The sequence below is a fragment of the Monodon monoceros genome, unplaced genomic scaffold (assembly GCF_005190385.1).
Source record: "Monodon monoceros isolate NGI ecotype Baffin Bay Population unplaced genomic scaffold, NGI_Narwhal_1 Super_Scaffold_9, whole genome shotgun sequence".
NCBI lineage: Eukaryota > Metazoa > Chordata > Mammalia > Artiodactyla > Monodontidae > Monodon > Monodon monoceros.
Window position 1 is genome coordinate 38,653,483 of NW_021703786.1, and position 27,870 is coordinate 38,681,352.

Genomic DNA, 27,870 nt, shown 5'->3' on the forward strand with positions numbered 1-27,870 from the left:
GCCTCAGGACCTGCGGGGCCGCGCGGCGCATCCTGCGGGCGGCGGCGGCGGCGGCGGGTGGCCGGGCGCAAGATGATGAAGTTTCGGTTCCGCAGACAGGGCGCCGACCCGCAGCGCGAGAAGCTCAAGCAGGAGCTCTTCGCCTTCCACAAGGTGCGGCGGCGGGCCGGGGGCGGCTGGCCGGGGGCGGGGACCGGGCCGGAGCCACGTCGGGCCGGGGGAGGGGTCGCACGCTGGGCCCGGCCGCCCCGCTCTGCTCTGCCCGAGCCGCGCGACAGCCTCGCTCCATCTCTGCCCTCCGCTCCCCTGCTCCTGTCTCCGCGCCTTGGACTCCGTCGGCCTCTCCCAGCGGGCCTCTCCGCCTCCGTGTGTCTCCGGGCGGCTCTCAACTCTCGCTCCGGCTCCCACTCTCTTGTCTCTTTATCTCTTTCTCGGGGACCCCTCGGCGCCCCTGTGCAGCCCTTGGGCCCGGTTTGTTTTGCTTTCGCACCCAGGCCGGTGGGGAGGGGTGCGGAGTGGAGGCAGATGTTGGGGGGTGGGGCTGGGAAATCCCTTCCCGGTTCCTCTCCTCCCTTCCCCCACCGCCCGGGGCTCCGGCTTGCCCTCTGCCCGGCACCGCCGGGGGCTCCAGCGGGGGATGCCTGGCCGTTTACTCAACTGCACTTCGAATCGCGGGGCCTCAGTTTCCCTTGCTATGGAATAGGGCCACTGTCCTCCTTGCTGTGGGCTCTGTCACAGGGGCACCCGACCCACCGCCTCTCCTGGAGCCAAGGCGGAGGTGGGGGCGGAGGGCTGCTCCTTCCTTTCTTTCCTGGGTAGGGCCAGAGGGGCCACGGGAAAGGGGCTGCCTTCAGCCCCGCCTCCCCTGCGCTGGTGTGGTTGAGAGAGGCCCCAGCCTGCCCCTTGCTAACGCTCCCCAGGGGTGTCACTTCTGGCCTCAATTTTACACCCAAGCCCTTTGATCGCAGGGCCCCTTGCTGCTCTTGGGGCCTAGAGTCATTATGCTCACACACCGGTGAGAAAATTGAGGTTTAGGGCTGACCACGTGCCCAAAGTCAGAGTGAGCTGGGGCACTTGGTCTTTGGGTCCCCTTGTCAGTGGGATCTGACTTTAGCCTTGAGGACCAGGGGCTTCGGGAGGGGTGCTGTGGTCCCCACCTGGCTGCCAGGAGACTCTGGTCCAGGAGGAAGCTCTGGGGCGACCGGTCCCGTAATGACCGAGGCTGGGTCGACTCTCAGGGTAGGCGGGTTTTCCAGGTGGCGTAGGGGCTGCCAGGACCCTCAGACTTGGTGGCCAAGGGGCCCAGAGAGGAGGCTGGTGCCCAGGGGCTCTGAGGTGTCCCCCTTCCTGTGCTGAGTGGCCGAGGATGAGCCCCCTCGAGATGAGAGGACAGTGATGGTGGGGCAGGCGTAGTGCTCAGGTATCACTTCCTCAGCCAGGGAGTCGGGGTGTGAAGTGGGGACCTGAGACAGGTGGAGGGGAGGCTTGCTCCCCCTGGCTGGCGCCTGGTGGCAGAAGCTGGTCTCCCTGCCAAGAAGGGTGAGGCCCTGTTCTGAGTGGGCAGCAGTGGTGGGAGGGGGTGGTCTTGGGCAGAGGGTCACTAGAGAGGAGGGGCTGGTAGGTGATCACTAGAAAATAGGCCCAGATTCCCGAGTGGTGGGGCATGGGCAGGGGGTGGTGGTCCAGGATGAGCCTGGACTTTGGACTCATTCTTGGGTCCAAATCCCAGCCCTGCCCACAAGTTGCCTGTGGCATGTCCACTCTATCAGTTTAACGGATACCGCCTCGGGGTGGGGCTGATGTACTAGTTGGGGAGATAGTGAGAAGCCGAAAGAAGAGAGGCAAGTGTGCGGCCTCCAGTGCTTTGGTTGGTGGTCAGTGCCGTGGGTGAAATCAGGCAGGTGAGGGTGTGGAGCGATGGCTGCTGGGCCAGCTCAGGGGGCCTCTGAGCAGTTGTCTTCTGAGCCGTGGGAAGGAGCCCACCGTGGAGAGTGCCGGGTGAAGCACGTTCCAGGTAGACGGACCGTAGATGCAGAGGTCCTAGTAGATTGGAGGAGGGCGGAAGGCCATCAAGTGGGCTGGGGGCCGGTGGGAGGAGCCAGATGGAGGGGACTTGGCTTTGACTCGGAGTGAGCCGGGAGCCCCGGAGGGTCCTGAGCAGAGGAGTGGGCCGCCAGACTCGGTCAGGTCCAGTGTGGGCATGGCGGTGCCGGTGCTCCCCAGCCCACCCCGGTCAAGTGGGCTCACCAGTGCCCCGATGGGAAGCCGAGGCTTGGTCAGTGCTGTGACTCACCCAAGGCCAAGCCAGGTGCTCAGAGGGCTCAGTCCCTGCCCGGGTGGGGTGAGGCTGGAGGCAGGCTGGGGCCACAGGCCTGGGGACCAGGGTTCCTTATAAAACTTGTGTCTTGCTGACGCAGTGGCCAGGGGGTACCGGCACCCACATGGGGTGTCCCACCTTGGTGTTGAGGGCAGGGGGCTGGGGGCCCAAGGGTGCAGGCTTCCCAGGGAGGGCCCCCAGCCAGGCCTCGGGGTTGACTAGGGGCTCCTTGGGTAGGTGGGGGGGCGGGGAGCCAGGGCTGGTCTGCACTGGGACTGGCCCTGCCGGGAGCTGGGGACCTGGTGGGAGCCGTTGCATTGACACCCCCAGTGCACAAGCCCCCTGCCCACCATCCCAACCAGGGATGGGAAGGGAGTCACGTCTCCCAGTTTCCAGGTGGGAACCCAAGTCTGGCAGGTGCATGACACCTTCGGGACCTGGGCAGGAAGCTCCTTCTCTCTGGGCTCCAGTCTCCCTGTCTCTGGGACTGGGGAGCAGCCCCGGGTCAGGGTGGCGCTCGAGAGCCTCTGCCTAGCTGGCCTTGGCTGCTGGCCTCTGACCACCCCTCAGAGCCTGTGTTGGGGGTTGCCTGGGACCGCACCCCACTTCAGTCTGCCTGGAGGAGTGGGGTGCGGAGCCCTGCTCCGTGGGGCCGCGGGGTTCACTTCTGTGCCTGCGCCTCCTCTCGAGCCCCGTTCTGTTTGTTTTCAGAGCCCTGCGCACGGTGGGGTGGACCCGAGTGTAGAGAGGGACGGGGCCTCGACCCGGGGGGGGGGCCTCTGTGGCGGGGCCAGGGTTTCAGGCCCTTCCTCACCAGAGCTGTGATTACCCGTTTCGCAGCTGAGGGCTCTGAGGCCTGGAGCATGGGTGCGAAGCAGTGGCAGAGCCTGGAGGCTGCCTTGGGGTGGGTGGGCCGTGCCTGTGCCAATGCCCTCGCCTCCTTGCAGACCGTGGAGCATGGCTTCCCCAACCAGCCCAGCGCCCTGGCCTTTGACCCTGAGCTTCGCATCATGGCCATCGGCACCCGGTCTGGGGCTGTCAAGATGTATCCTTTGTGGGCCGCGGCCTTCGGGGCCCGTCAGAATGTCCTGGTTGCAGCTCCCCGTGTGCCGGGCCCCTGGGGCAGGGCCCCGGCTGGGAGGCCACGGGAGCTGCCTGGACCCTGGTGGAGGCTGGTGCAGCTGCTGGCCTGAGACGCCTCCTCACAGAGATGATGGGGCTCAGCTCGCGGTGGCCCCGGCTGCCCCGCGCTGCCTTTCAGCCAGCCAGTTACCTGGCAGTTACCATCCCAGCAGCTGTGACTGGGGAGGTGGGCCAGGGCTGGTTGCACACGGTCCCCAGCAAGGGTGGTGGGTGGGCCAGGGTCACGGCGGGCCTTGCCCTGGTGCCCGGGCACACACACGTGTGCCAGTGTGAAGACACGTGTGTCCAGCCAAGGCTCTGGCAGCAGTACCAGGCTCGGCATGGTGGGCGCCGCGCAGCCCGCACCTGGATGCTGGCACCACACAATGGGCCTGTGAGCCGCACAAAGGGGCATTTTCCGGCGAGTGCAGGGCGGGTGTGGGGGGAAGCGGGCAGCTGGACGCCTCCCTCCTGCCGTGGGGGATCCCAGCCCCGCTGCACAGGGTGAGCCCCTCAGGTGGGGCCCCAGGGGCAGGGTCTGGCCAGACACTGCATGGTGGCACGGGGTCTCCCCACCCAGGGGCTGGGGGCACTGGCCAGGAAGTTGTGAGTTTGTCGACTCCAGGGAGAGCTGCTGGACCTGGGTGCCCCCACCTCCCGTGGGCCCCTGAGGCATCAGTGGGCACGCAGGGGCCGGTGCCCTGGCCGCCTGCCGAGGGGTCCCACTTCCTGGCCCGCTGCTTCTGCGTCTTACGGCGCTGTCCTGCCCCGCGTGTGCTGTGGGCCCGGAGCCCCTTCCTCTGGTCCCGGCGGAGTCTCTGCTGGTGGCACGGCCTTTCTCGTGCTCACAAAGGACAGGCAGGCAGACAGCCTCAGAGGGGGACGAGGCCCCCCACCCCTCCCAGACCATTCCGGCCTGAGTCCTGGGCTGGGAAACTGAGGCTGGCCACAGGGGCCGCGGCCCACCCCCCACCCCCGAGTCTGGCCTCGTCTCCTTGGCGACCCTGGTTCCCTCCCAGTGCCCCTGCCCTGTTTTTTGTCCCCTTGTCTGTGTCCTCCCGGCTCCTGCAGGGAATCCCAACTCCAGCTCCAGGCAACGGCTCCTGCCTTGTCTCCAGGCAACGTTCCTGACCCCTGCCCAGTCCTCCCTCCTGGGGCCCCTCGGCCTGCCCGTCCACTGTGAAGCCTGGGGTTGCTGGGACTCTGGCGCTCACACTGGGCTCTTGAAGCAGGTCACCCAAGCTCTCCAAGCCTCCGTGGCCTCTCCCCTTGCGGTGGGGGCTGCCTGCCCCAGAAGGAGGTGGGGTTCCTGGCTTGCAGCTGGCATCGGCCTGTGGCTGAGCCTCCCAGGCCTGGCTTGGCATCTCCGCCTGTGTGATGCGATGTGCGGGGCCGGCTCCTGTGCACACAGCCCGGAGAGGCTGACGCAGAGCCGTGAGCCGGGCCCGGGCCGTGTGTGCGGGGGGTGCTTTTACTCTCACGTGCCCTGCGTCAGCCCCTTTTACAGATGAGGAGGTGAAGGTCGTGCAGCAGCACCGACTTGCAGGACCGAGCGAGCCTGCGTGTTGAGTGGCGGTGCAAGACGGTGCTCCTTGCGGCGAGGAGCCCCGTGGACTAGGGAGGCCCCTGGATAGGCAGGCCCATTGGATAGGGCCCGTCAGAGTGGTCCTGGGAGGAGGAGGCATGGTTTCCCGGCCTGTGCCTGCTTTCCGCCCTTGACCCGTCACCCTCAGCTACGGTGCCCCCGGCGTGGAGTTCACGGGCCTGCATCGAGACGCGGCCACCGTCACCCAGATGCACTTCCTGCCTGGCCAGGTGAGCCTCGGCCCTGCCACTGGCTCCCGTGAACCCCATTTACGCCCCGCCCCCTGCCCCAGACCGGCTCAGTCTTGGTCTCACTCACCTGCCAGGGCCGCCTCCTGACCCTGCTGGATGACAGCAGCCTCCATCTTTGGGAGGTCGTCCACCACAACGGCTGCGCCCACCTGGAGGAAGCCCTCCACCACCAGCCACCCAGTCGCCCGGGCTTTGATGGTGCCAGGTACTGGGGGACTCGGCCAGGGACGGCTGCTGGATGTGGGGCGAGCCTGTGGAGGGGCAGGGGGACAGGAAGCCGCCCCAGGGCTGGGGTTCAGGGGGCACGTCTGATGGCCTGGCAGGCGTCAGGTGGGCGTCCTGGTAGAGTCTGAGGTGAGCAGGGACAGTCTGTGCTCCAGGACCACTGGGGCCCCAGGAGACACGGGACGGGAGAGTGTGTCCAGAGCCCGGTGAGGGGCATCTGGGGCAGGAACTGACATCAGCATAGGTCCCCTGGGCCCTCAACTGGGGGCGGGGTGATGGGTCACAGTGTGCCTGGGTGAAAGGGCGGGTCGGGGGAAGGAGGGTCTCGCTGGGCTGTGAGGTGCTGGCAGGGTGCCCCAGGGGGGTGACAGCATGGGCTTGGACCCCTGGGGAGAGAGTAAGGGGCCCCTTGGTTCCTGGCCCGGCAGCCCTTGTTGAAATGGCCAGAGCGGGTGAGTCCTTCAGGTTGCAAGGTGCCTGTGCAGCTCCACGGGAGGCTCGTCCTGCTTGGGCTTGGACTGGGGCTAGGTGACCCCCGCCTCCCCCCCACCGCCCCCATGTCCAACCCTAACCCAGGATGGATTCCCGGGGAGCGATCCAGGGCCCTCCTGCAAGTCAGGGAGACATCCATGGGCTGGGGGCGGGGCTTCCTGAGTGGGGCTCAGGGGGCCGTGAGTCCTGAAGGTTCTGGTCCTGGCCCAGGTGGGGCTTGGTTCCTGCCTTCCCCTCTTGGTGGGTGGGAGGAGCTCAGGGGCCCTTCTCCAAGACCTGGGGACCTATTTTTATCCCTCTCCCTGCTGATGTCCTGATGAATAATTGAGCGAGCTAATTACGACGTCCGCAGCCACCACCGTGCCCTTCCTGGGGCTGTGGCGAGTGCAGAGGGGCTGCGGCAAGCTGACAGTAGCGGCTCAGCCCCCTCCACGCCCTCCTCAGCCGGCGGATGGGCTCCCGCCCTCACCCCCCTCCCCTCGGCCCCCACAGTGGCCTGCCCAGCCTCGCCCGCATCACCGTGGTCCTGCTGGTGGCTGCCGGTGACCTGGCAGCCCTGGGCACTGAGGGCGGAAGTGTCTTCTTCCTGGATGTTCCCACCCTGACGCTGCTCGAGGGGCAGACCCTTGGCCCGGACGAGGTTCTGCGAAGGTGAGAGGCCACCCGGCTTCCCTGCACCCCGTCCGCCGGGCGCGCTGCCACCGGCTCACCCCCCACGCCCCCCTCCCCTCCACCCCCGCAGCGTGCCTGACGACTACCGGTGCGGGAAGGCCCTGGGCCCCGTGGAGTCACTCCAGGGACACCTGCGGGACCCCACCAAGATCCTTATCGGCTACAGCCGAGGCCTGCTGGTCATCTGGAACCGGGCCGCGCGGTGTGCTGACCGCATCTTCCTGGGGAACCAGGTGTGTGGCGGAGGGGGGAGGCCGGAGGCTGTGCCGGGGCCTCAGCTCACAGCTGCTGCGCTCACGCCCGTCCACCCCGCCCCGCAGCAGCTGGAGAGCGTGTGCTGGGAGCGCAGCGGCCGCACGCTGGTCAGCTCGCACAGCGACGGCAGCTACGCCGTCTGGGCCACGGACGCCGGCGACTCCCCGACGATACAGCCCACCGTGGCCACCACGCCCTACGGTGAGTGCCGGGGAGGCCTGTGCGAGGTCAGCAGTGACCCTGAGCTCAGACTGGCCTTGGTGGGGGGCTTTGGGAGGACTTGTAGAAGGTGGCGGGGCTGAGCCCAGCTGCAAAGATGAGACCCCCTCGGGGCTGTTGGGCAGCGTGCCTCCCCCTCGGGAGGTGGGAGTGTTGGAGGCAGGAGGAGAACGGAGAAGCGGCCGGGGCTCGGTGAGCCTGATGCTGTCCTACGCCTCCAGGCCCCTTCCCCTGCAAAGCCATCAGCAAGATCCTGTGGCGAAACTGTGCGTCTGGGTAGGTGGTGCGCCAGGGCCAAGCCTGGCTGCGGGAGCGCAGGGCGGGGGTGGGGGAGGCACTCCTGGTCCCCACGGGGCCCCTCCAGTGGCTCACGTGGCTCCTCCGCCCCGAGCAGCGAGCACTTCATCGTCTTCAGCGGTGGCATGCCCCGCGCCAGCTATGGCGACCGCCACTGCGTGAGTGTGCTCCAGGCCGAGACCCTGGTGACGCTGGACTTCACCTCCCGCGTCATCGACTTCTTCACGGTGCACAGCACGCGGCCCGAGGACGGTGCGTACCTGCCCTCCCACCCCGTGCCCGTGTGTCTGCGACTGCACTCACCCACCCCGTCCCGCAGAGTTCGACGAGCCCCAGGCCCTGGCCGTGCTGCTCGAAGAGGAGCTGGTGGTGCTGGACCTGCAGACGCCCGGCTGGCCGGCTGTGCCCGCTCCATACCTGGCCCCGCTGCACTCGTCCGCCATCACCTGCTCGGCCCACGTCGCCAACGTCCCCGCCAAGCTGTGGGCCCGCATCGTGAGCGCTGGCGAGCAGCAGAACCCCCAGCCGGCCTCCGGTGCCTTGGTGTGTGCCCGGAGGAAGGGTGCTGCCTGGGCACACACCTGAGATGGGGATGTGGCAGGTGTATGTGGGGAACTCGGAGGGACTTTGTGCCCTGGATGCCACTCCTGGGGTGAGAGAAGGAAGATGCTTGTCCTGACCTTCTGCTTCCGTCTCTGTCTCCGTCTCTCAGAGCTGGCCTATCACCGGGGGCCTGAACCTGGCTCAGGAGCCGACCCAGCGAGGGCTGCTGCTGACCGGGTAGGCGAACGCGTGTCCCCGGCTCAGCCCAGTTGTGACGCGTGGTATGAGTGTGTGTGTGTGGGCGAGCAGGGCCTGGTGCAGCCCATGCGGGTGCGGGAGGGCCCATCCTGGGCCTGGTGGGAGCTGACCTGCTCGCTGACTCAGGCCCGGCCCCTGGTGGGACCAGGTCATCCCCATTCCCGCAGGGTGCACTGGGGTGAAGCCTCTCTAGACTTTGGTTTAAGGCTCAGCCCTCCTTTTAGCCCGAAACTGGGCTCCACCCACTCAGCCTGCCCCGGGACTGGAAAATCTGGGCTGGCCCATGCCGAGCTGCACAGGGCAGGTGCCCGAGAGCCCAGCCTGGGCCTGGCGGGCGCTGACGTGCCCGGTGACTCGGGCCCCGACTTCCTGCCCAGCCCCTGCCGTCCGCCTGTGCTGGGACCCTCGGGCCTCTGACTCCAGCGGCCCCTCTCCAGTGAGAACTCCTCACCGTGGCTTTCAGGGCCTCCGGAGCCGTCCCAACTGGTCCCACGGCCTCACTCACCTCATGCCCTGGCTCTGGGCTCCCCGCACCACCCAGGCGCCGGTGACCTGGACTCTGCAGCTGTGTCCTGAGGCTGCACCCCAGTTTGGTCTGCTCCTCCCCCCTTTCCCTCTCTGCTTCCTCCCGGCCTCCCCAGGCTTCCTTCTGCTGCCCCTGCCCCAGCCGATCCCTCCACTCTGTGACTGCCTCTCTGGTCACCTTTTCTGGAGGCTCCCCTGGGGGGCAGAACCTCCGTAGTCCTCTGTTCCCTGTGTCACCCACCCCTCACCTCCTGCTCATTATTTCTGGTGATTATTTCCGCACCTTCTCACCCTCTTTGCAGGGAAGGGCCCAGCACCTGCTGTATGTGGCCTGGTATACAATAGGTGCTCAGTATGTGTCCTATATGGTTGGTACTTTCTGTTTGCTGTGTGCAGTAGGAGTCTAGTCAGTGTCTGGCTTAGGCGCTTGGTGCCCAGTGCATGGTCGCTGGATGACTGGAGGGGGCGGGGGGCTGGAGGACCTGGGACCTGACCTCACCTTCCCTGCAGGCACGAGGATGGCACCGTGCGGTTCTGGGACGCCTCCGGCGTGGCCCTGCGGCCGCTCTACAAGCTGAGCACCGCCGGCCTCTTTCAGACAGACTGCGAGCACGCCGACAGCCTGGCCCAGGCCGCCGAGGACGACTGGCCACCCTTCCGCAAGGTGGGCCCCTCCCCTGGCTCCGGGGAGCCTGGTCCGGGCTCCGCCCTGTGTCACCAGTCCTTCCACCCTGCAGGTGGGCTGCTTCGACCCCTACAGTGACGATCCACGTCTTGGCGTGCAGAAGGTGGCGCTCTGCAAGTACACCGCCCAGATGGTGGTGGCCGGCACCGCGGGCCAGGTAGGGCCAAGGCGTCCCCAGGACTGCGGGTCTTGGGGGGCTTTCTGGAGGGTCTGGTGGGGTGGTAGAGGGACCGGAGCAGCAAAAACCCAGAGGTGGGAACGGGGCTCCAGGTGGGACCAGCCAGGGCTGTGGGGACCCACAGAGGCTTGGGGCCGGGGTGGGAGCACAGGTGTTAGATGAGCCCCAGGAGGGCAGGGCTGGCAGGTCCTGGTCGCCACCGTGTTGCTCAGTGAGGGCCCTGGTATACAGTGGGCGTCCAGTAAGTGTTTATTCAGAGGATGCACTGGAGACAATCCTGGGACCACCCTGGCAGAGGCATCGGAGGCTCGGGTGGGGCGCGGGTGGCCCCCTCTTTGTGCTGACTGCCCCCTGCCCCCCCCTCCCCGCCCCTCAGGTGCTGGTGCTGGAGTTAAGTGATGAGCCGTCGGATCAGGCGGTGGGCGTGGCCAGCGTGGACCTCCTCCAGGACCGTGAGGGCTTCACGTGGAAGGGCCACGAGCGGCTGAGCCCACGCACAGGGCCGCTGCCCTGGCCGGCCGGCTTCCAGCCCCGCGCACTGGTCCAGTGCCTGCCGCCGGCTGCTGTCACTGCCGTCACGCTCCACGCCGAGTGGGGCCTTGTGGCCTTTGGCACCAGCCACGGCTTCGGCCTCTTCGACTACCTGCGCAGGAGCCCCGTGCTGGCCAGGTGCGTGCGGGCCCCTCCTGAGGTTTGCTGGGGCGCAGGTGGGGGGTGCTTTCGAGCCTCACAGGAAGCGCTGCTGGTGGAAGTTAGGCCCCCTGGTGGCTGGGCTCGAGGGCGGGCTTGGGGCTCGGGCTTCCCTGATGCCCGGCACCTGCGCCCCCAGGTGCACCCTGCACCCCAACGACTCCCTGGCCATGGAGGGGCCGCTGTCCCGCGTGAAGTCGCTCAAGAAGTCACTGCGCCAGTCCTTCCGGCGCATCCGCAAAAGCCGCGTCTCGGGCAAGAAGCGCTTGACCGCCGGCAGCAAGGTGGGCCAGGCGGCTGGGCGGCCGGGCGGGGCGGCAGGGACGGGAAGACCGGGCTCCCGAACCTCGTGCCCCTCAAGTTGCAGGAGGCCAACGCGCAGCTGGCGGAGCAGGCCAGCCCCCACGATGTGGAGGTGACGCCCGTGCAGCGCCGCATTGAGCCCCGCTCGGCCGATGACTCCCTCTCGGGCGTCGTGCGCTGCCTCTACTTCGCCGACACCTTCCTTCGCGACGGTGAGGCTGGGAGGGGTGTGCTGGGGAGGTGGCCCTGGGTGGTGTGGCCCGGGTTCCAGTCAGCCGCCTGGGAAACGGGTGTGGAGTGGCGCCTCCCGGAAGGTCGGAAAGTGTTGCCTGCTGAGTGCTGGGCTGCGCTGGCAACAGGGTGCCCCGGCCCACAGCTGCCCCCGGGACAGCCCGACGGTGGGGTTGGTGAACGGAGACCCGAGCGGAGACGGGAGCCCGGGTCCTGGGGGTGTGTGTGGGCCGCAGCGCCGAAGCTGAGGTGGGCGTGTGTCAGGAGACCCCGGGCAGCGTGGCTGGAGCAGAGGACGGGCCCGGGAGGTGTGGGTTCCGGCTGCCTAGCCAAGGAGCTGGCTTTATAGTAAGGTTTTTTTTCTTAAATATAAATTTATTTATTTATTTATTTTTGGTTGCGTTGGGTCTTCGTTGCTGTGCGCAGGTTTTCTCTAGTTGCGGTGAGCGGGGGCTACTCTTCGTTGCAGTGCACGGGCTTCTCATTGTGGTGGCTTCTCTTGTTGCGGAGCACGGGCTCTAGAGCACAGGCTCGGTAGTTGTAGCACACGGGCTTGGTTGCTCCGCGGCATGTTGGATCTTCCCGGACCAGGGCTCGAACCCGTGTCCCCTGCATTGGCAGGTGGATTCTTAACCACTGCACTACCAGGGAAGCCCGAGGAGCTGGCTTTGACCCCGAGCGGTTGGAGCCCCTGAGGGTCCTGCAGAGGGCACTGATGCGGTCGGGTCTGTGGACGGAGTTGCTGATGGGTTTAACTTGCTGACGGCCACATCGGTCGTGTCCCGGGGACTTTAAGTGAAGCCCCTGTGTGAGCTCAGTGTGCATCTGGTGGACATAACCTACAGCCAGGGTGCCCGAGTCGCACGCCGTAGCATGGACGCTGAAGCTGGAGTTTTCCTGTCACACTCGGCCCACAGGCGACTCTGTTCATCTCAGAAACGCCTTTTTGGGGTTGGGTCAGTGTCCAGCTAGTCTGCACGTGGCGCTATCTCATTGATGCATCTTTCCGTCTCCGTCTGGGAGGGGAGCCCCCACTTCTGGTGGTGTTTGTGGAGCGTCCCTCTGTCTGGTGGATCTTCCCACTGTCTGGATGCGGCAGCCCCGGGGTTTTGGTTGGCCTGCTTCCAGTGTCCCCGAGAAGCCAGCTGGGCTTTGGCAAGCATGGCTTTGATTGCTCACTAATTTTTGCTCCGGTTCCGCCCCCGCCCCCATGGTTGCTGCTGCGGTCACCAGTTCATCAAAGGTGCGCAGTGGTGACTGCCTGGTCCATCCACGCCTGTGCGTTTTTAGCTGATTTTCCACTTCTTCCTGAGGGGGGTCAGCTTGCACGGGATGGCAGGCTCGGTGTCTGCGGCAGGACCAGTGATGGACGTAGGGGAGTTGTGGCTCCGCGATGGGGCCGCATCCCCGGGATGCTGGGGGGGCGGGTCTGAGAGGTCAGGGTCTAGTTTGACATCCCCGCGGAGGTGCCCTAGAGGTCACTCCTGTGCCTGCAGGAGGACTGGCCGAGGTCACCAGGGAGGTGTGGGCGGGAGAGAACCAGGGCATCGGGAGGGGCGGGGAGGGGAGGCACGTGCCTGCCTCACCAGCCCATCGTCCCCCAGCGGCCCACCATGGCCCCACCATGTGGGCGGGCACCAACTCGGGCTCCGTGTTTGCCTATGCGCTGGAGGTGCCCGCGGCAGCGGCGAACAGCGACAGGCGGCCCGAGCGGGCAGTGGAGGCCGTGCTGGGCAAGGAGGTACAGCTGATGCACCGCGCACCCGTGGTGGCCGTGGCCGTGCTGGATGGACGCGGCCGCCCGCTGCCGGAGCCCTACGAGGCCTCAAGGGACCTGGCACAGGCACCCGACATGCAGGGCGGCCACGCTGTGCTTATCGCATCCGAGGAGCAGTTCAAGGTGAGCTGACACGGAGACCCCTGGGGCTTCCGCCTCCTGGACACCACCAGACCCTTGACGACGCTTGCCCGCCTATGCCCACTTGCTGAGACCTCCCGAGAGCCCCCAGCCGGCAGCGACGCCCCGGGGGCCCCCAGGACCTCAACCGCCCCCCCAGAGCTCCAGGTGTGGGGGGTCCCGGCCCCCTGCCCTTCCAACCGGCAGGACCGGCTCCACCACAGCGGGAGGGGCCTGGCAGGTTTCCAGGCAGAGAAGCGGGTGGGCCTGGAGGGCCGGGCTGGGTGGCAGCACGGGGGCGAGGATGGGCCGGGCTCTGCTCAGCGGCCATCCCCTGCCTGCCTCCAGGTGTTCACGCTGCCCAAAGTGAGCGCCAAGACCAAGTTCAAGCTGACGGCCCATGAGGGCTGCCGCGTGCGCAAGGTGGCCCTGGCCACCTTTGCCAGCGTGGCCTGCGAGGACTACGCCGAGACCTGCCTGGCCTGCCTCACCAACCTGGGCGACGTGCACGTGTTCTCGGTGCCCGGCCTGCGGCCCCAGGTGCACTATGCCTGCATCCGCAAGGAGGACATCAGCGGCATCGCCTCCTGCGTCTTCACACGACACGGCCAGGGTGAGGGCCCCGGACGGCAGGGGAGGGGCCGCTCACAGGGCTTCCGGCAGCGGGGGCAGGCCCTTCACTACACTCTCTGCTCCCCTCCCACCCACCCCCAGGGTTTTACCTGATTTCCCCGTCGGAGTTTGAGCGCTTCTCCCTGAGCGCCCGGAACATCACGGAGCCGCTCTGCTCTCTGGACATCAGTTGGCCCCGTGATGCCATGCGTGCCAGGTGCATGGAGGGGGTGGGGCCTGGAGCAAGGAGCAGGGTTGCCATCCCCGGTGTCACCCCTCTCTGGTCCCAGGGCTCAGGAGTGGGAGGGTTGGGGCCTGGCCCTCGAGCCATGAGGCACCTGCCCCTGGTCCCCAGCACAGACCCATCTCTGCAGCTACAGGCCCCGAGAGTCGCCCAAGCTGAGCCAGGCTAACGGGACCCCTGGCGTCGTCCTGGGCCCACAGAGCCGCGGCGGAAGCCCTGATCCCACCCGCAGCGAGGGAGCTGGTGAGGAGAGCGGGCCTCTGCGGGATGCGGCCCCTGAGGGAGCTGGGGGAAGGGCGTGCTGGGCACGAGAGGGTGGGGGTCCGTGTGCTGGTGCCGTGGTCCACTGTGCGCTGGACTTAGGACCAGGGCCCCAGGTGTGGAGGCTGCCCCAGGGCCCTGAGAAGGGCCTGACCACTTCCTCTCTGCAGACACCCCGGAGCCGCCTGAGGCCACGCTCTCACCCACGTCCGTCGACTCAGCCACCAGTGCCGACACGACACTGGACACAACAGGGGACGTGACGGTGGAGGACGTGAAGGACTTCCTGGGGTGAGGAGGTGGCTGGCTCCACAGGAGGGGTTTGGTCGGTTCCCAGCCTCCCTCCCCCCACCCTTCAGCCAGCCTCATATCCCAGCTGGGCACAGAGGGCCGCGGAGTGCCTGACCCCAGACCCACTGACCGCTGCCCCTCCCCACAGCTCTTCAGAGGAATCTGAGAAGAACCTGCGGAACTTGTCAGAGGACGAGGCCCGAGCCTGCCCCATCCTGATTGGATGAGGCACTCAGGTGCGGGGCCCTGGTCCCCTTGGCGCGGCCTCAACCCCCCACCCCCACCCCCCGGGTCTTGCACCCGAAACCCTGGCAGGCCCGGCCCGTCAGCCCCCAGATAACACGGCTGGTGTCTGGAACGAGACCAGGCCAAACCACCTAGGGGAACGGCAGCTTGGGGCTCAGATGGGTTTGGCCAGCCTGTTTCGCAGGTGAGATCACCCAGGTGTGCGAGATTGGGCGCTGCCCGAGGCTGACCGGCCCCCGTGCCGGTCTCGGTGCGGCCCAGGCCCGAATCTGAGGCCGTAGGTCTGCCCCCGCCCCCCGCCTCTCCCTGCACAGACGCTGTGGCTCCCTCTTTGTTGCTGGGGTCACCACTGCCCCCTCCAGGGCCACGCTTTGGCCTCAGGGGCCCAGATGTGGTCAGGGCTAAGGCTGTCACTACAGGGCCCTTGCCTCGTCCTGGACAGGAGACTGAGCAGTGGCACACGTGTGGCCGGGCCGCCTGCCCCCTTGGACCTCCCTGGCCTTTTGCCGATCCCTTTTTCCTTCATCCACCAGGAAGGCCAGAACTGCCAGGCCTGCCCTGTTCGGAGCTGGGACCCAGGACCCCGGCCCTTCACGTAGACCTGCACCTGCTAATCTCAGGCTCCAGCGGGGCCTGCCCAGCCTGGCCCCAGAGGCCACCCGGGAGGTCAGGTGCCACAGGGGAGGGCAGCTGGGGCTCACAGCCCGTCACCTCCCAGGCGACAACACCGTCCTTTCCCTCTCCTTTTGCAAAGAGTATTTTTCTAACGCCTGTGCCAGGCACCACAGTCATTTTTCTAAAACTATTTTGGTACGTGCTCCTGGGCCAGCACCCCCAAACCCCCCCCCCCAGGCTGTGCACGAGAGTGTGTGTTTCTGACTGAGAGCTCCACCAGGAGTGTGTGTGTGTGTGAGCTCCACCAGGAGTGTGTGTGTGTGTGTAGCGGGGGTCAGGATGGGTTTCCTTGTAGATTGTACCCTGGGTTTTTCTTTCATTTTGTTAAAATTAGCAATTTTAATATTAAAAATACTGATTTTTAATATTGAAAATAAAAGCATTTAATATCTCCTAAAGGGCAACCACACCTGCTTTTATCCCTGGAGGGAGCATCACACGTGAGCTCACGGTGGAGATCCACTTGCCCAGGCCCCTGGGGGCACTGGTCAGGGTTACTCCCGTTGCTGCTGCTGGGGACTATGGCACTGGGGGCAGGTGGAGGACAGACAGGCCCTTTCTCTCCCTCCTCAGAGCCTGTGGTGGCCAACAGGGCAGGCAGGCAGCGGCCCTAGGCCAGGGCCGGGCGGAAGGTGCTCCAGGCGTGGAAGCAGCGGGTGAAGGCGTGCTGCTCATTGCCCTTGCGCACCAGGCGCAGGCGGCGGGGACGCTCGTGCTCCTTGGAGCGCAGGTGCTGGATGTACACCTGGCGGGCGGGACGGGTGAGTGCGCACCTGCAGCCTCAGCCCCTCCCCCCAGGCCCAGCCTCGGCCCCCTCCCCCCACTCACCTGGCAGGCCTTCAGACTCAGCTTGATCTCCACCTGGCTTGTCTGCGTCCCCACCCACATGTAGACCTGTGGGGACAGTGGGGGAGGTGGTCGCCCGGCCTCAGAATTCCCATCCAGGGACGGCAGGGCTCCCCGGGGCGGGGCCGAGGGGCTCTCACCTCTTGGCCGTTGTCCAAGAGCATGATGTCATCATTTGCCAAGTCGTCTTGGCAGAAGTCAGAGCACTTCTCGGTCACTGCAAAGTAGCCCTTCTCGTTGGAGCACCTGGGGGCCGAGGGTCGTGGAGAGGCTGAGAGTCACGGCAGCAGGGCCGGGACTGAGGGGGACGCTGGGGGCTGGGGCGGCGCTGTCCTCACCGGAAGAGCCGCGTGTGCTTCATGTACTCGGCATCGTCATCATAGGGCTTCTGTGCCCCGATGCCCACCCAGAAGAAGTTCTCAGGCTCCCCGCCCTCATTGATGACCTGGGGGAAAGGTCGGTCAGCGCGGGCCCGGCAGCCCACCCCGAGCCACCCAGTGTGCGCCACCACCCCGCTCACCTGCTTGCTGTAGGAAGCCTCAAACATGCTATTCAGAATGTCCTCCGCCAGCTTGGCCTCGTCGGGGTCCGACGCCCGGCCCACCCATGCGTACACGATGCCCTGGTTGTCCTCGCTCTCGAAGGGAACCTGGGTGTGCGGGGTGGGGGCCCAGGTCACGCCCCGCCCGCAGCCCCGCCCCGCCCGCAGCCCCGCCCCCCGCCGCGCCAGGCCCCACCTTGAGGATGAAGCAGAACTCGGAGTTGAGGAGGCCAGAATCGGTGCTGATCTGGATGCACCTGGGAGAGGGGAGGGGTCAGCAAGGAGCCCGGGCGGGACAAGGCCCGCTGGCCGCCCGCTCCCGCTCCCCGCGGCCAGGCACCGGGTACAGAGGGCGCTGCCGTTGGTGCGGATCTGGTACAGGCTTGGTTGCAGGGCTCCCTGGGCCGCCTTCCTCTTGCCCCGGTGGATGATAAACTTTCTCTTGAAATGGGACAGAAACTTGGGGTTCTCCTGCTGCTGTGTCATGCGCACCACCTGGGGGCACGGAAGCCGTCAGGGGCAGCTCCCTGGTGGGGCAAGGCTCCCCTGGGTGAGTCCCAGGGACACCCCCTCCCCGTGTTCTGGGGGTATGGCCGGCACACCTCCAGTTTGCCGGGGAAGAGGCTCTCAAACTTCTTCTGCAGGCTGAAGGTGAAGGTCAGCCAGCCCATGTTGGAAGCTTCGCGGCCCTGCCAGAAGTAAACTATGCACTGGAAGTCCTCCTCGGGCTGCTTCTCCTCTGCCTCGGCCGCCACCTCCTCTCCCTCGTCCTCAGCCCCCGCCTTCTTCTCCTCCTCTTCCTCATACTCCACGGGGACCCAGTACCTGCGGGGCCAGAGGGCAGTGGTCAGGGCTGAGCCCCCAGCACCGGGCGGGGGGCGGGGGGGGCGTGAGGGGCACGCGGGGGAGGCACCTGCAGAGGAAGACGTAGCAGTCCTGCGTGTAGAAGTGGCCAAACTCCTCCTCGGGCAGCCGTGCGAACTTCTTCCCCTCGAGCACGAAGCCCTCCATGCCGTCCAGGTCCTCGTTCCACTCCTCCATCAGCTGTTCCGCCTGCGTGTGACCCCACCCGTCATGGTGGGGCAGCCCAGCCCAGCCAGCCCGCCCTGCGCCCCAGCCCCGGGCCCACCTCTGCCAGAGGCATGCGCGGCTGCCGCGGCAGGAAAAGCGAGGTGAGGTCGGCCTTCATCTGATCTTTCTTCTCAGCGTCACGCTTCACCTTCCCCGCGAGCCCCGGGCCCTGCAGCACAGCCTCTGCATTGCGCGTGTAGTCCACAGTCAACACATCGTCCCAGTTCTTGAACTTGGCCTTGAACACCTGAGAAGGCACAGCTGGAGTAGGAGACAGAGGAGGCGGGGCCTGGGGAAGCAGGGTGGGGCCTAGGAATTGGGAGAGGTGTGGCCTAGCAACCTAGGGGGACTAGGAGTGGGAGCGGGGGCGGGGCATGGGCGGGGCCCGGGAAGCTGTGGAGCTTGGTAACCAACCGGTCCACAGTGTGTCAGGGCAAGAACGCGCCCGCGGGATCTCGGGGAAGCGGCCTCCGGGGGCGCCGCATCGCACACCTGCGCCTCTGTGCCCTCCAGGCTGCGGCTGACCGCGGCATGGCGTGGCCGGTGCAGCATCCCACACAGCTCCTGGCCCAGCTTGAGGGCGGCAGCGCGCACCAGGCGCGGGGACTTGCGGCCGAGCCAGATGAACACGTCGGACCAACAGTCCAGGATGTACACGCAGCGCGTGTCCAGCAGGCTCTGCAGCTGCGGGGCCCCGGAGGCTGGAGGTCAAGACCAGGACCACCAGCAAGAAGGGATCCAGCCCCCACGCCCTCCTCCCCGTGCATCTCACCAGCCGCATCCCAGGCATCAGTTCCACCCTGGGCCGTATCTTATGTTCCACAGAGAGCTTGTAGTTGATCTGCGGCAGCTCCAGGTAGCCCAGGCCCAGGCCCACCTGGCAGGAGCAAGAGGTGGGCTTAACCAGGCTGGGTCTGGGGAACACGAGCCCCACACAACAGCCCCTGCTTCAGGCTGGCCCCTGCGCTCAGGTCCACAGCCTGCTCCTCTCCGGGCCGGCTTTCTCCCTCCACCCCAAGGTGCTTTCTAGAAAACCCTATCAGTGGAAGAAGGGCTGGTTAACGGTGCCTTCCCTACCCGCCCTCTCCAGGTCCTTACGGGTTTCTCTAACCTGTCCTCTTCCCGCCCACAACACCTACAGCACGAAGGCCAGGTCCCCAGGCCTGGCACCCATGTGCTTCTTGGCCTCCCTCTCCAGCCCCGCCTTCCCGGAAGCACGGCCCCACTCAGAGCCAGCCTCAGACCCGTGCTGAGCTACTCCTTGCCCAGAAGGTGGCACCCTCTCCCCACCGAGGTCCCGAAGGAGGCCAGTGCAGTCAGGCCAGCCCCGCGCCCCCCGTTCACCTTATACAGCTTGGGCTGGGGCGGCCAGAAGTCGTCCGGCACGTGCTGCTTGATCTCGGAGGGCTCCCCGCCCAGCGCCTCCCAGAACTCTGGGGGCTCCTGGCCTTGTGCCAGCAGCGAGATCTCCGCCTTCCCTTTGCGTTCGTTCTTGTTAATTTTCTCTGCAAACAGCCTGAGGGCGGGTGCGAAGCCTTAGTGATGAAGCCCACGCCTCCTCCCTGGGTGACAGTTTTCCTCTGCACATACACCCCAGCACGTCTGGGCAGGTCACAGTCCTCTTACCTGGCCTTGGTGGTGCCGCTCAGCGTGGCCTGGGCCCCCCGCCACACGTAGATGTCCAGCCCTTGGTCCAGCAGGAAAACAAACCTGGACAGGAGGAGTGGGAGGGGCTGCCACTGGCCACAGCAACGACCACCCCCATGCCTCTGACCCCGCCCCAAATCCCTCCTTGCAGGACCTCCTGCCAAGCTCTGCAGGACAAGGGCTGGAAGGCCTCTCTGTCTAGAGCCAAGCCCTGCCCCCCACTGGTGGGGAGAAGGTTCGGGGTGAAGCACCCCACCTCACGTCATGGGGCTCACCTTGGGTCCAGGGAGGCCCCCTTAAGAGGCACAGGCTCCAACTTGAGGTTCTTTTTTCCATACACACGGTACATCCTGGGGGCCAGAGCAAGAGTGGCTTGGCGGGGGCACCAAGGGACAGATTTACCCCAATACCCTCCCCCCATCCTGCCCAGCTGAGTCCAGGTCAGTGCCGCCCACACACCCCTCACCTGGTTACGTAGTGCGTGTCCTCCACAGTGTAGAAGCCACTGGCTGTTCCACCCTCGATGTAGGAAATGTCGTTGTCAAATACCTGCGTGCGGGTCGTGTGGACTTTCACCGAGCTGTCCCCCCACCCCCACCCAACACCACCTGTCAGGAGGGGCGGACTTGCGTGTAGCCGAGTCAGATGCTGTGAATCCACGATGATGTTAAAAATACAAGATCTGTGTCTATAAACGTAAACGCACATGGGGTGGTACGACGTACATAACCGTGAACGCGTCTGCTCGTGTCCGGACACAGCATGCTTAGGTACGCGCGTATCAGGGGACAGCACCGGGCGAGTTTATGGAAGAAGACAAACTCAGAAGTGCCCAAAATCTCGTCTCATGTAGGTACCTACATGTAACCAGCCGGCGGGTAGGCCGGCGCCTCTCACTAACCCAGCTCCCTGGACTCTGGCCCTGCTCCTGGCCCCGCCTCCTTCGTGGCCGGCCGGTGGGCCACCCTCTGGCAGCTTGTAGTCCCAGCTCCCCATCCCTCCTGGTCTCCTGCACCGCCACCAACCCAGTTTCCAGCTCCCAAACTAGCCTGGTCTCCTTACCCTCACCTGAGCCAGGACTCGCCTCCACTGACCCAGGCTCCCAACTGGTGGCCTCACCTCACTTCCCTGACCTCAGCCCATCCGTCCCCGCCGTCTGCCATAGGTCCCTGCTGTCTGCCATAGCGGGGCTCAGCACCTGATACGGTTCAGCCAGCCCCGCCCACCGGCCCTCGGCTCCGGCCCCGCCCCCGCCCCTCCGCACCTGCAGGAACTCTTCGCTCTCCTCGCCCATCTCCTCACGCACAGTGCGGCACTCGGCGCCCAGGTAGTTGCGCAGGTTGACGGCGTGGATGGCAGAGCATGCCTTCTTGTCAAGTGTGGCCTCCCCGCCGATCCAGTAGTAGATCTCCCAGTTCAGAGACCCGCTGTCATCCAGAAAGGTCTGAAGGCCAGGGCAGTGGCTGGGTCAGCCCCTGCCAGGCTTCTGCTGGGCAGCCTCCCGGGCAGAGACCTCGCCGCCCACCCTCCCCCGGAACACGGCTGGGAGCGGGCGGTTCTGAGCCGTCCAGGTTGGGCCTCGCAGCCCCCTGCCCCGCACCTTGAGCACAATGTAGCAGTCGGCCTCGTAGAACCTGCCGTGGAGGGCTTCCCCCACCAGCACGGGCACGAAGTTCTCCATCTGCCAGATGGTCAGGCCAGGCAGCTGGCCCACGTCCTCCGTGAAGAACTCGGAATAGTCGAGGCGCGGCTTCTCCAGGCCCTGGTCCCAGCGCCGCACCTTGCCCCCAGGTGCTCCAGAGTCCACGCTCTCCTGGGATCACAGGCACGACGCTGGCTTGACTGCGCAGCCGCTAGCGCTGGCCCGCCTGCAACCCAGCTCAGGGCCCCCTCTCCCGCTGGGCCCAGGCTGCACTGCTGAGCAGAGCCTGAGCCCCGCCCGGCTTACCTCCTGCTTCTTGTTCTTCTCCTGGGCCACGTCCGACATGCCCTTCAGCACCTGCTTGGCCTGGTCATCCTGGGCCGAGTCCTTGCGCCTCCGCAGCCGCATCTTGCGAGCCAGGGGGTCCTTGGGCCCACTCCCTGCTGAGGGGAGGGGTACACAGCTGACCTGGCTGCCCCCTACCCCGCCTGGGGCGTCCACGCCCCGCATCCAGAAAGCGTGTCCCACCCAATTTACAGATGGGTAAGCTGAGGCCCAGGGAGAAGCCCCCACTGCCAGGCCAGACCTTTCCCTGCTCACCAGCCGCCGCCGCGGCCACCGTGGCAGGGGAGGCTCCCGCCAGCCGCAGCTGGTTCTGCAGCGAGAAGTCAATGTTGTACCACTCGGCGGTGCGGTCAGCGGGCTTGGGGGGCATGACCAGGCTGGGGTTCTCCCGCACGTCCAGGACCTGCCTCGTGGGGTGAGCGGAGCCGGCGCTGAGCCCGAGTTCTACCTCACGGCCACCCCAAAGCCCTGCTCTTTGCAACCCCCGGGGCCAAAGGGCTCAAGTTCTCATCCTGCAGCCACCCTCATGGGCTTGGGCTTTCCCGTCTGTGAAGTGTGACCTCGCACACTGGCTGGTTATGAGGCTTAAGTGATGCTGTCGAGCGTGATGTGGACACAGGACATGTCCACAGGACGTGGATCACCCCCTCCTCACCCTGGCACCAGCTACCCCTCCAGGAGCCCTTTGCTCAGTCTTCTCTGGGGGTCTGTCCGCACCTCTCCCGTTCCTCCCTCCCCCCAGTACCAGCCGCCTGCCCAACCTCGATCTCCGTCAGGAAGTGGATGGCCTCCGGGAGGGTCACCAGGCGATTCTTGTTCAGGACCAGCTTCCTCAGCTTCGTGCACCTGTGACGACATAGCTGGGCCTCAGCGGGGTGACAGACGGGGAGCTGGGGGCCTTTCAATCCTGGGTTGGGGAGGCAAGTAGGGCCAGAGAAACTAAGCAGCCCAGCTAGTTAGGAAGCCAGCCAACTTGAAGGTGCCGGCAAAGACGGGAGGGGCCGGGGTCTCCTCATGGCTAAGTGACCAGGAGGGTCTTTCTGCAGCTTCTACAGGGCAGCACCTTCCAAAGGGACCTTTCGAGAACTAAAGACCCCTGGGTGTGAACAAGAGGACATCAAAAAACACGTTCTGGGGCTTCCCTGGTGGCGCAGTGGTTGGGAGTCCGCCTGCCGATGCAGGGGACACGGGTTCGTGCCCCGGTCCGGGAGGATCCCACGTGCCGCGGAGCGGCTGGGCCCGTGAGCCATGGCCGCTGAGCCTGCGCGTCCGGAGCCTGTGCTCCGCAGCGGGAGAGGCCACAACAGTGAGAGGCCCGCGTACCTCAAAACAAACAAACAAACAAAAAAACACGTTCTGCCCTCAAATTAACCCGGAAGCTGCCGAGGGTCCTCCGTCCTCAGTGCCGGGGACAATGCTGGTGGGCGCTATGGCCTCTTGGAGGGGACGGAAGCAGCACTGTGTCCCAAATGCAGGTGGCAGTGGAGCCCTTCTGGCCTCATCCCTATCGCATCCCCCCAGAGGCTGCTCTGGGGGCTGCACCCGCAAAGCCAACGCAAGCCCTCCCGTCTCCCACGCCGCACGAAGCCCACGGGGGCAGGTGAGGGGGCCGCGCGCCCCGCCCAGCCTCGCCCAGCACCTGCAGAGGCTCTCGGGGATCAGCTCCAGGCTGTTGTCGGCAGCCGCGAACTCTTCCAGGCTGGACAGCTTGCCGATGCCCGAGGGCAGCCCGTCGAAGTCCAGCTTGTTGGAGTTCAGGTACAGCCTCTTCAGCTTGGCCAGCTTGCAGATGGCCGACTAGAGGCGGCACGGGCAGGGGCGGGTCAGGGGCGGGCACGGGGCGGCCGGCAGCCTCCCCGCCCTCCCTGGGCCCCAACGCACGGGCAGTGAGGTCAGCTGGTTGCGGGACAGGTTCAAGGTCTCCACGTGCACCCACTGGTCGATGCAGAGGGACAACTCCGTGATCTGGTTGCTGCTGAGATTCAGGCGCCGCAGGCTGGGGAGGGTGTACAGGCACTCGGGCACCCGCGTCAGGTCGTTGCAGGACAGGTCCACATCTGGGCGTGGGGTGGGCGCGTCAGTCGGGGCCCCTGCGGTGGGCTCCAGGGGCAGCAGGCCTGTGTGAACCCCGGCTCCCCCTCCTGGCTCTGTGGCCTCAGGTACAAGGCCTCACCTCCTGGTTTCTCAGAGAAGGGAGTCTACGCACAAAGCCTACGCGTAACTTGGTGTTACTCCCAGTCATCACGGTGACAACTGGAGGAGATGTGACAGAACCGCACCCCCTTCCCCCTAGAGATGCTCACTGAAGCAGGGTACCATCCCCTCCTCTGTGACTAAGTGAGGGGCTGAGGGGTCCCCAGGGACTGCCAACCTGCGAGGTGGCTCAGGCCCTCCAGGCTGGTGGGCAGGTTGCCCTGGGTGCGCTGTGTGTTCCTCAGGTGCAAGGTCTGCAGGGCCGTCATGGCCGGGAGCTGCCTGTGGGGAGACGCGGCGTTCAGGCCGAGGGCTGGGGCCTGGGGCCGAGCGGGCCCGCAGCACGAGGCCGACAGTGGCCGGGACGCGGCCCCCAGCAAGGCCGGGGCCCTGGTGGGGAGGGCCAGGCAGGCACCCACCGGAGCTGGGCGTGCAGCAGCGGGTTCCCGCTGAGCACAAGCGTCTGCAGGTGCACAAGGCGGCGCATCTGGGGGGGCAGGCTCTCCAGGCGGTTCTCGCTGAGGTCCAGGAACAGCAGGTCGGTGAGGCTGATGAAGAGCTGGCTGGGGACGGCGTCGATGCTGCGGGCGGAGGGCTGCCGGGTCAGGGCCGCGCTCCCACCTCCAGGACCGGCCCCGGACCGCCCAGCCCGCCCTCTAGGCACCTGTTGTGGCTGAGATTCAGCACCAGCATGTTCTTGGCGTTCTCCAGCTCACGAGGGCACTCCGTCAGCTGGTTGTAGCTCAAGTCCTGGGTGGAGGGGCGAGGCCGGGTCAGGGGCGTCAGGGCTGGTCCCACCCTGCCAGGCCTCCGCCGGGCTCGAGGGTCAGGACAGGCACTGAGAGGGGAGCAGAGGAGGGGGCTTCAGGGCAGAGAGAGACAGTGGGACCCCGGGCGGAAAAAGGCCTAGGTTAGGGATCCAACTCCATAAGCGACCTTGGGCAAGGCACCGCCCCCTGTAAATCTCAGGTGTCGGTGTCTGTAGAACAGGATCACCACGGCCCCAGGGTCCAGCGTAGTGGGTGGGCACTGAATGGTGGGGCTGGCACAAGGGCCAGGTGGCAGATAACCACTGACCAGAACCGAGAGGTCATCCAGCTTGAAGATATCATCGGGGACTCCGGAATTCTTCAGGCTGTTGGCTCGAGCCACGATGGCCTGGGGATACACCATGAGAGTCCGTGACTCCTAGCTTCCACCCCCCAGGAGAAACAGGGATCGGGGGGGACACCACCTCCAGAAGTCCACCAAGGCCAGGCCTGAGTGCTCTCCCACTGTGGCTTTTGCTCATAATCTACTTGGCAAGCCTTTTCTATACTACCAATGAGCTCCTATTTATACCTCAAAACCCAACTCAAATGTGACCCAGAGCCCAGCACACAGAATCTCAGGGAACCTTTCCTGATGGAATAATCCCTCTTTCTCCCAACCCCAAAGGGCAAGACAGGGATAGAGCTCTGAGTCAGAGCTTCTAGTACAGAAGAAGGTTGAACCAAAGACAGGTCAGAGCGCAGACTCAAAGCAAGTCCGTTTTCTCTCCCCTTAGGGCTGAAACTTGCTCACGCTTCCAAAGTGCCAGAAGTTAGTGCAGGATGGCTGGTGGGGAGGGGACAGGCCAGGTGATGGCAGCATGACTGCAAGTGACAAAAACACTAACAAGAGCCACCGCTGCTGCTCCCTCAGCCCCGGCGTCTGTGTGGCGCCACCGTGTTGCTTCACGGCGGTCACTGCTGGACCATCTCAGAAAGTGTAAGGAACTCGTCCAAGGTCATGCGGCCGGGAAGTGGCAGAGCTCAAATTTAAACTCGAGTCCAGAGACTGTGCCCTTAACATCTCAGGGCTCCGATCTTGGATGGGAATAACCCTCGACGAGACCTGAGGGTCTGGGATGGGGGCTCCAAGGAGAGCAGAGGCCCAAGTGAACTGCCCCGCCCACCTGCCCTCCTGGCCAAGCCCCGCCCTACCCCGGCTCTACCACTGCAGCTGTGCGACCTGCCTCCGTGGCCAAGTGTCCTCAGCTGTGAACTTGGAGGAGGTGAAAATCACATAAGAAACTCTCGTGAATCAGCTGGAACAGCGCTCAGCTGCTAACAACTGCTATAATACTTGTTATTCAAACGGGGTGGCATTTGGGGTTTTTCAGCGCTTCCCCCACGGTTACTCGACACGGCATTACTGCATGCTCTCCCCCGCAGAGTGCGGGTGCAGAGAGGTGCTGGCCCGACCCTCAGGCCCCGGCCCGAGGTCCGCAGCCTCGGGTGGCACTCACCCGCAGTGACGGCAGGCTGGACAGCTCCCCGTGGAGCGTGGTCAGGTTGTTGTGACTCACCGACAGGTGCTCCTGGGCAGGGACGGGGAGAGGGGCTCAGCAGGGCGGTGGGGCATCCACGGAGCCCCCATCTGCCACCACAACGCTGCCCCATCCAGGGGGCCCTCAGCCACAGAAGCCCAGTCCATTTCTGCAACCTCCCTCCCTCACAGACCCAGACTCTTCTCGCACACTTCCCGGGATGGGGTACTCACTCCCTCTCCACCAGTTTTGCTGTGGTCAACATCCTCCTCCGTGATGTCTGTGTTCTGTGCATTTTTTCCCGCCTGGCCAGCCCCATCCACAGCGACCCTCCCTGCCTGCCCAGAGCCTCTTACCAGCTTCTGCAGGGCGGCCAACTCCTCCGGTAGGTAGCAGAGGCCGGTGCGGTTTAGCTTCAGCCATCGCAGACTAGTCATGGCCTTGACATTCTCAGGGAAGTAGCCACCCTGAGGAGTATGTCGTGGTAAGGCTGGTCTGGGACAGGGTACCCTTGCTCTACCGCCCAGTGGCCCCCACTGCCCACGGAAGCCTTTGAGAGCAACAGTCACCTCTCATTAGCTGTGTGACCCTGGACAAGTCACTCTGCCACTCTATGCCTCGATTTCCTCGCCCACAGACTAGAACTAATAAAGCCCCGATGACAAAAGCGTCGTAAGCAACAACTAATGGTCAGGACGGCTGCTGATCTAGAATCTGTCTCTCTCGCTGTGTTCTCAGCCCCAAAAAACCTTACTCCAGGTGACACCCGCACACCTAGCTGTGTGGTTACATCAGCCAAATGCCTCTGCCTGGCGTCCAGGCCCTGCCTGTGCTCCCACCCTGCCATCAGCATATGTCCACTAGTGGCAAGGTCGACTCCCCTTGTGAGGCCGCAGCGCCCCACCCTGCAGAGGCACAGCCTTATTCGCTAGTTCATTCAGCCCTTTGTTCCCCATATTCAAACGCCCACCTCGGGATCCCCCGCCCTTGTGGCCGGGAGCCTGGGCAGCAAGTGCCTTCAGCGCCCCTGGCTGGTGTCCCCTTCCCCCTCCGGTCACATTCCCAGCAGGTGACTCAGACTCTCCCAGTCTGGAGAGGACACACGGGGACCCCAGGTGAGCATGGTGGGGACGGGGGCAGAGAAAAGTGGCCACCTGTGCCTGGGGTCAACTGCGCACACGTGGGTTAAACGCAGGAAGGCGGCCTGTCTCCTCGGCCCTGGCCCAACCCCCGACCCCAGCTACAGCCGGGGCCGCGGGACGCTGCCGACCCAGGCTCACGCTACACTGCCCCCAGCCTGAGCCTGCCCACACCCCACCCTGCAGCCTGGACCACCCTCCAGGAGCCAGGCCAACTCTCGGAGCCTCGTCTCTGGTCACCAGCCCTAACCCTGCCAGTCTCACTCCCGGGCCTCCAGGACCACTGTGCCCCCCCGTCCCCCCACTGGCTGGAGGGCTGGGCTCGGGTTCCCGGTGGCCCGGGTCAATCAGTCCAGCAGCTGCTCAGACAAGTGCCACCCAAGCCCTCGCCCAGCTGCTCGACACCAACCTCTCCACAACAACTAACCCCTGCCTCCAGACGACTAGTTTTAAGCCCCTTCACCGGACGAGAAAGCGAGGCTCGAGGAGGGGAAGTGACTTGCCCAAGGCCACACAAGATGGGGGTGGCAGGCGGGGGCAGGGCAGAGCCGGCGGCGCGGCCGTGAGTCAGGGCCCGGCTTGGGCGTGTGACGTCACAGGGGAGGGGAAGGAGGACTGGGGAGGCGGGAGCAAGAGCTCCGACCCGGGCCACCAGCTGGCCGGGCGGGGCCAGGCGCCAGGCAGGGGCCCGGTGGGGGTTCCCCACGCACCCCGAAGCGGCTCCGAGACCCCGCGTGCGCCTGCCCGGCCCGCCCTGGGTCTCCTTCGCGGGCGCCAGACGGAGACCTAGGGGTGTCGGTTCGGGGCGGGGCCCGGGCGAGCCCGTCCGCGGTCTCGGGCGCGTAGAAAGCGGATGGGCGGGTTGGGGGGTCCGTCCGCCGTCCCGAGGCTCACCTTGAAGTCGTTGCCGCTGAGATCTACGCCGCGCACGAACGGCAACACCCCGGTAGCCTCCATGGCGGCGCTCGGCTGCTGGGAGCGGGGAGCGGGATACCCGCGGGGCGGGGCGGGGCGCACGGGGCGGGGAGCGCGGAGCCGGCGGGGCGGGGAGCGCGCTGGCTCCACCCCTCAGCCCGCCGCTG

At 65.9% G+C, this 27,870-nt stretch overlaps 2 protein-coding genes across 5 annotated transcripts; one reads left to right on the top strand and one right to left on the bottom strand.

Moving 5' to 3' along the window:
• On the top strand, nucleotides 1-15,151 carry LLGL1 (LLGL scribble cell polarity complex component 1). 3 transcript variants are annotated; one of them, XM_029211643.1, is made up of 23 exons: nucleotides 1-153; nucleotides 3,265-3,362; nucleotides 5,173-5,254; nucleotides 5,350-5,480; nucleotides 6,485-6,643; nucleotides 6,735-6,897; nucleotides 6,985-7,120; nucleotides 7,360-7,414; nucleotides 7,533-7,687; nucleotides 7,755-7,978; nucleotides 8,148-8,215; nucleotides 9,272-9,425; nucleotides 9,499-9,603; nucleotides 10,001-10,293; nucleotides 10,454-10,598; nucleotides 10,676-10,829; nucleotides 12,453-12,748; nucleotides 13,094-13,358; nucleotides 13,460-13,574; nucleotides 13,732-13,844; nucleotides 14,033-14,153; nucleotides 14,302-14,389; nucleotides 14,933-15,151. In XM_029211643.1, exons 1-22 carry the CDS (start codon nucleotides 73-75, stop codon nucleotides 14,378-14,380), a joined length of 3,192 nt encoding a protein of 1,063 aa, XP_029067476.1. In that variant the 5' UTR covers nucleotides 1-72; the 3' UTR covers nucleotides 14,381-14,389; nucleotides 14,933-15,151. The 3 variants fall into 3 exon arrangements, with proteins under 3 accessions (XP_029067476.1, XP_029067477.1, XP_029067474.1); XM_029211641.1 differs by lacking the exon at nucleotides 1-153 and having other exon boundaries at nucleotides 3,129-3,362; XM_029211644.1 differs by lacking the exons at nucleotides 14,302-14,389; nucleotides 14,933-15,151 and having other exon boundaries at nucleotides 13,738-13,844; nucleotides 14,033-14,157.
• Nucleotides 14,427-27,808, bottom strand: FLII (FLII actin remodeling protein). Of its 2 annotated transcripts, none has more exons than XM_029211640.1 (30): nucleotides 27,683-27,808; nucleotides 26,006-26,116; nucleotides 25,629-25,700; nucleotides 24,437-24,517; nucleotides 24,024-24,109; nucleotides 23,779-23,940; nucleotides 23,538-23,641; nucleotides 23,048-23,223; nucleotides 22,806-22,963; nucleotides 21,928-22,012; nucleotides 21,422-21,569; nucleotides 21,128-21,264; nucleotides 20,780-20,992; nucleotides 20,444-20,623; nucleotides 19,646-19,728; nucleotides 19,455-19,529; nucleotides 19,159-19,242; nucleotides 18,877-19,048; nucleotides 18,305-18,409; nucleotides 18,025-18,216; nucleotides 17,591-17,779; nucleotides 17,375-17,505; nucleotides 17,064-17,286; nucleotides 16,802-16,956; nucleotides 16,658-16,718; nucleotides 16,441-16,569; nucleotides 16,259-16,365; nucleotides 16,061-16,166; nucleotides 15,903-15,968; nucleotides 14,427-15,819 (listed from the first exon to the last, which is right to left on the bottom strand). In XM_029211640.1, the coding sequence occupies exons 1-30, from the start codon at nucleotides 27,743-27,745 to the stop codon at nucleotides 15,685-15,687; spliced, it is 3,789 nt and encodes a 1,262-aa protein (XP_029067473.1). In that variant the 5' UTR covers nucleotides 27,746-27,808; the 3' UTR covers nucleotides 14,427-15,684. The 2 variants fall into 2 exon arrangements, with proteins under 2 accessions (XP_029067473.1, XP_029067472.1); XM_029211639.1 differs by having other exon boundaries at nucleotides 17,375-17,514.
• Nucleotides 27,809-27,870: the final 62 nt, after the last annotated feature.

What these genes read in the sequence shown, in the direction of transcription:
- LLGL1 (XM_029211641.1), top strand. Translation starts at nt 3,181, where the DNA reads ATGGGTGCGAAGCAGTGGCAGAGCCTGGAGGCTGCCTTGGGGTGGGTG. An exon ending in CGACACCTTCCTTCGCGACG is followed by an intron (nt 10,830 to 12,452) that starts GTGAGGCTGGGA and finishes ATCGTCCCCCAG; the next exon opens with CGGCCCACCATGGCCCCACC. An exon ending in GACGTGAAGGACTTCCTGGG is followed by an intron (nt 14,154 to 14,301) that starts GTGAGGAGGTGG and finishes CCCTCCCCACAG; the next exon opens with CTCTTCAGAGGAATCTGAGA.
- FLII (XM_029211639.1), bottom strand. Translation starts at nt 27,745, where the DNA reads ATGGAGGCTACCGGGGTGTTGCCGTTCGTGCGCGGCGTAGATCTCAGC. An exon ending in GGGCCTGAGCCACCTCGCAG is followed by an intron (nt 23,224 to 23,537) that starts GTTGGCAGTCCC and finishes CCCCACGCCCAG; the next exon opens with ATGTGGACCTGTCCTGCAAC. An exon ending in TGAGTCTGAAGGCCTGCCAG is followed by an intron (nt 15,820 to 15,902) that starts GTGAGTGGGGGG and finishes CCCGCCCGCCAG; the next exon opens with GTGTACATCCAGCACCTGCG.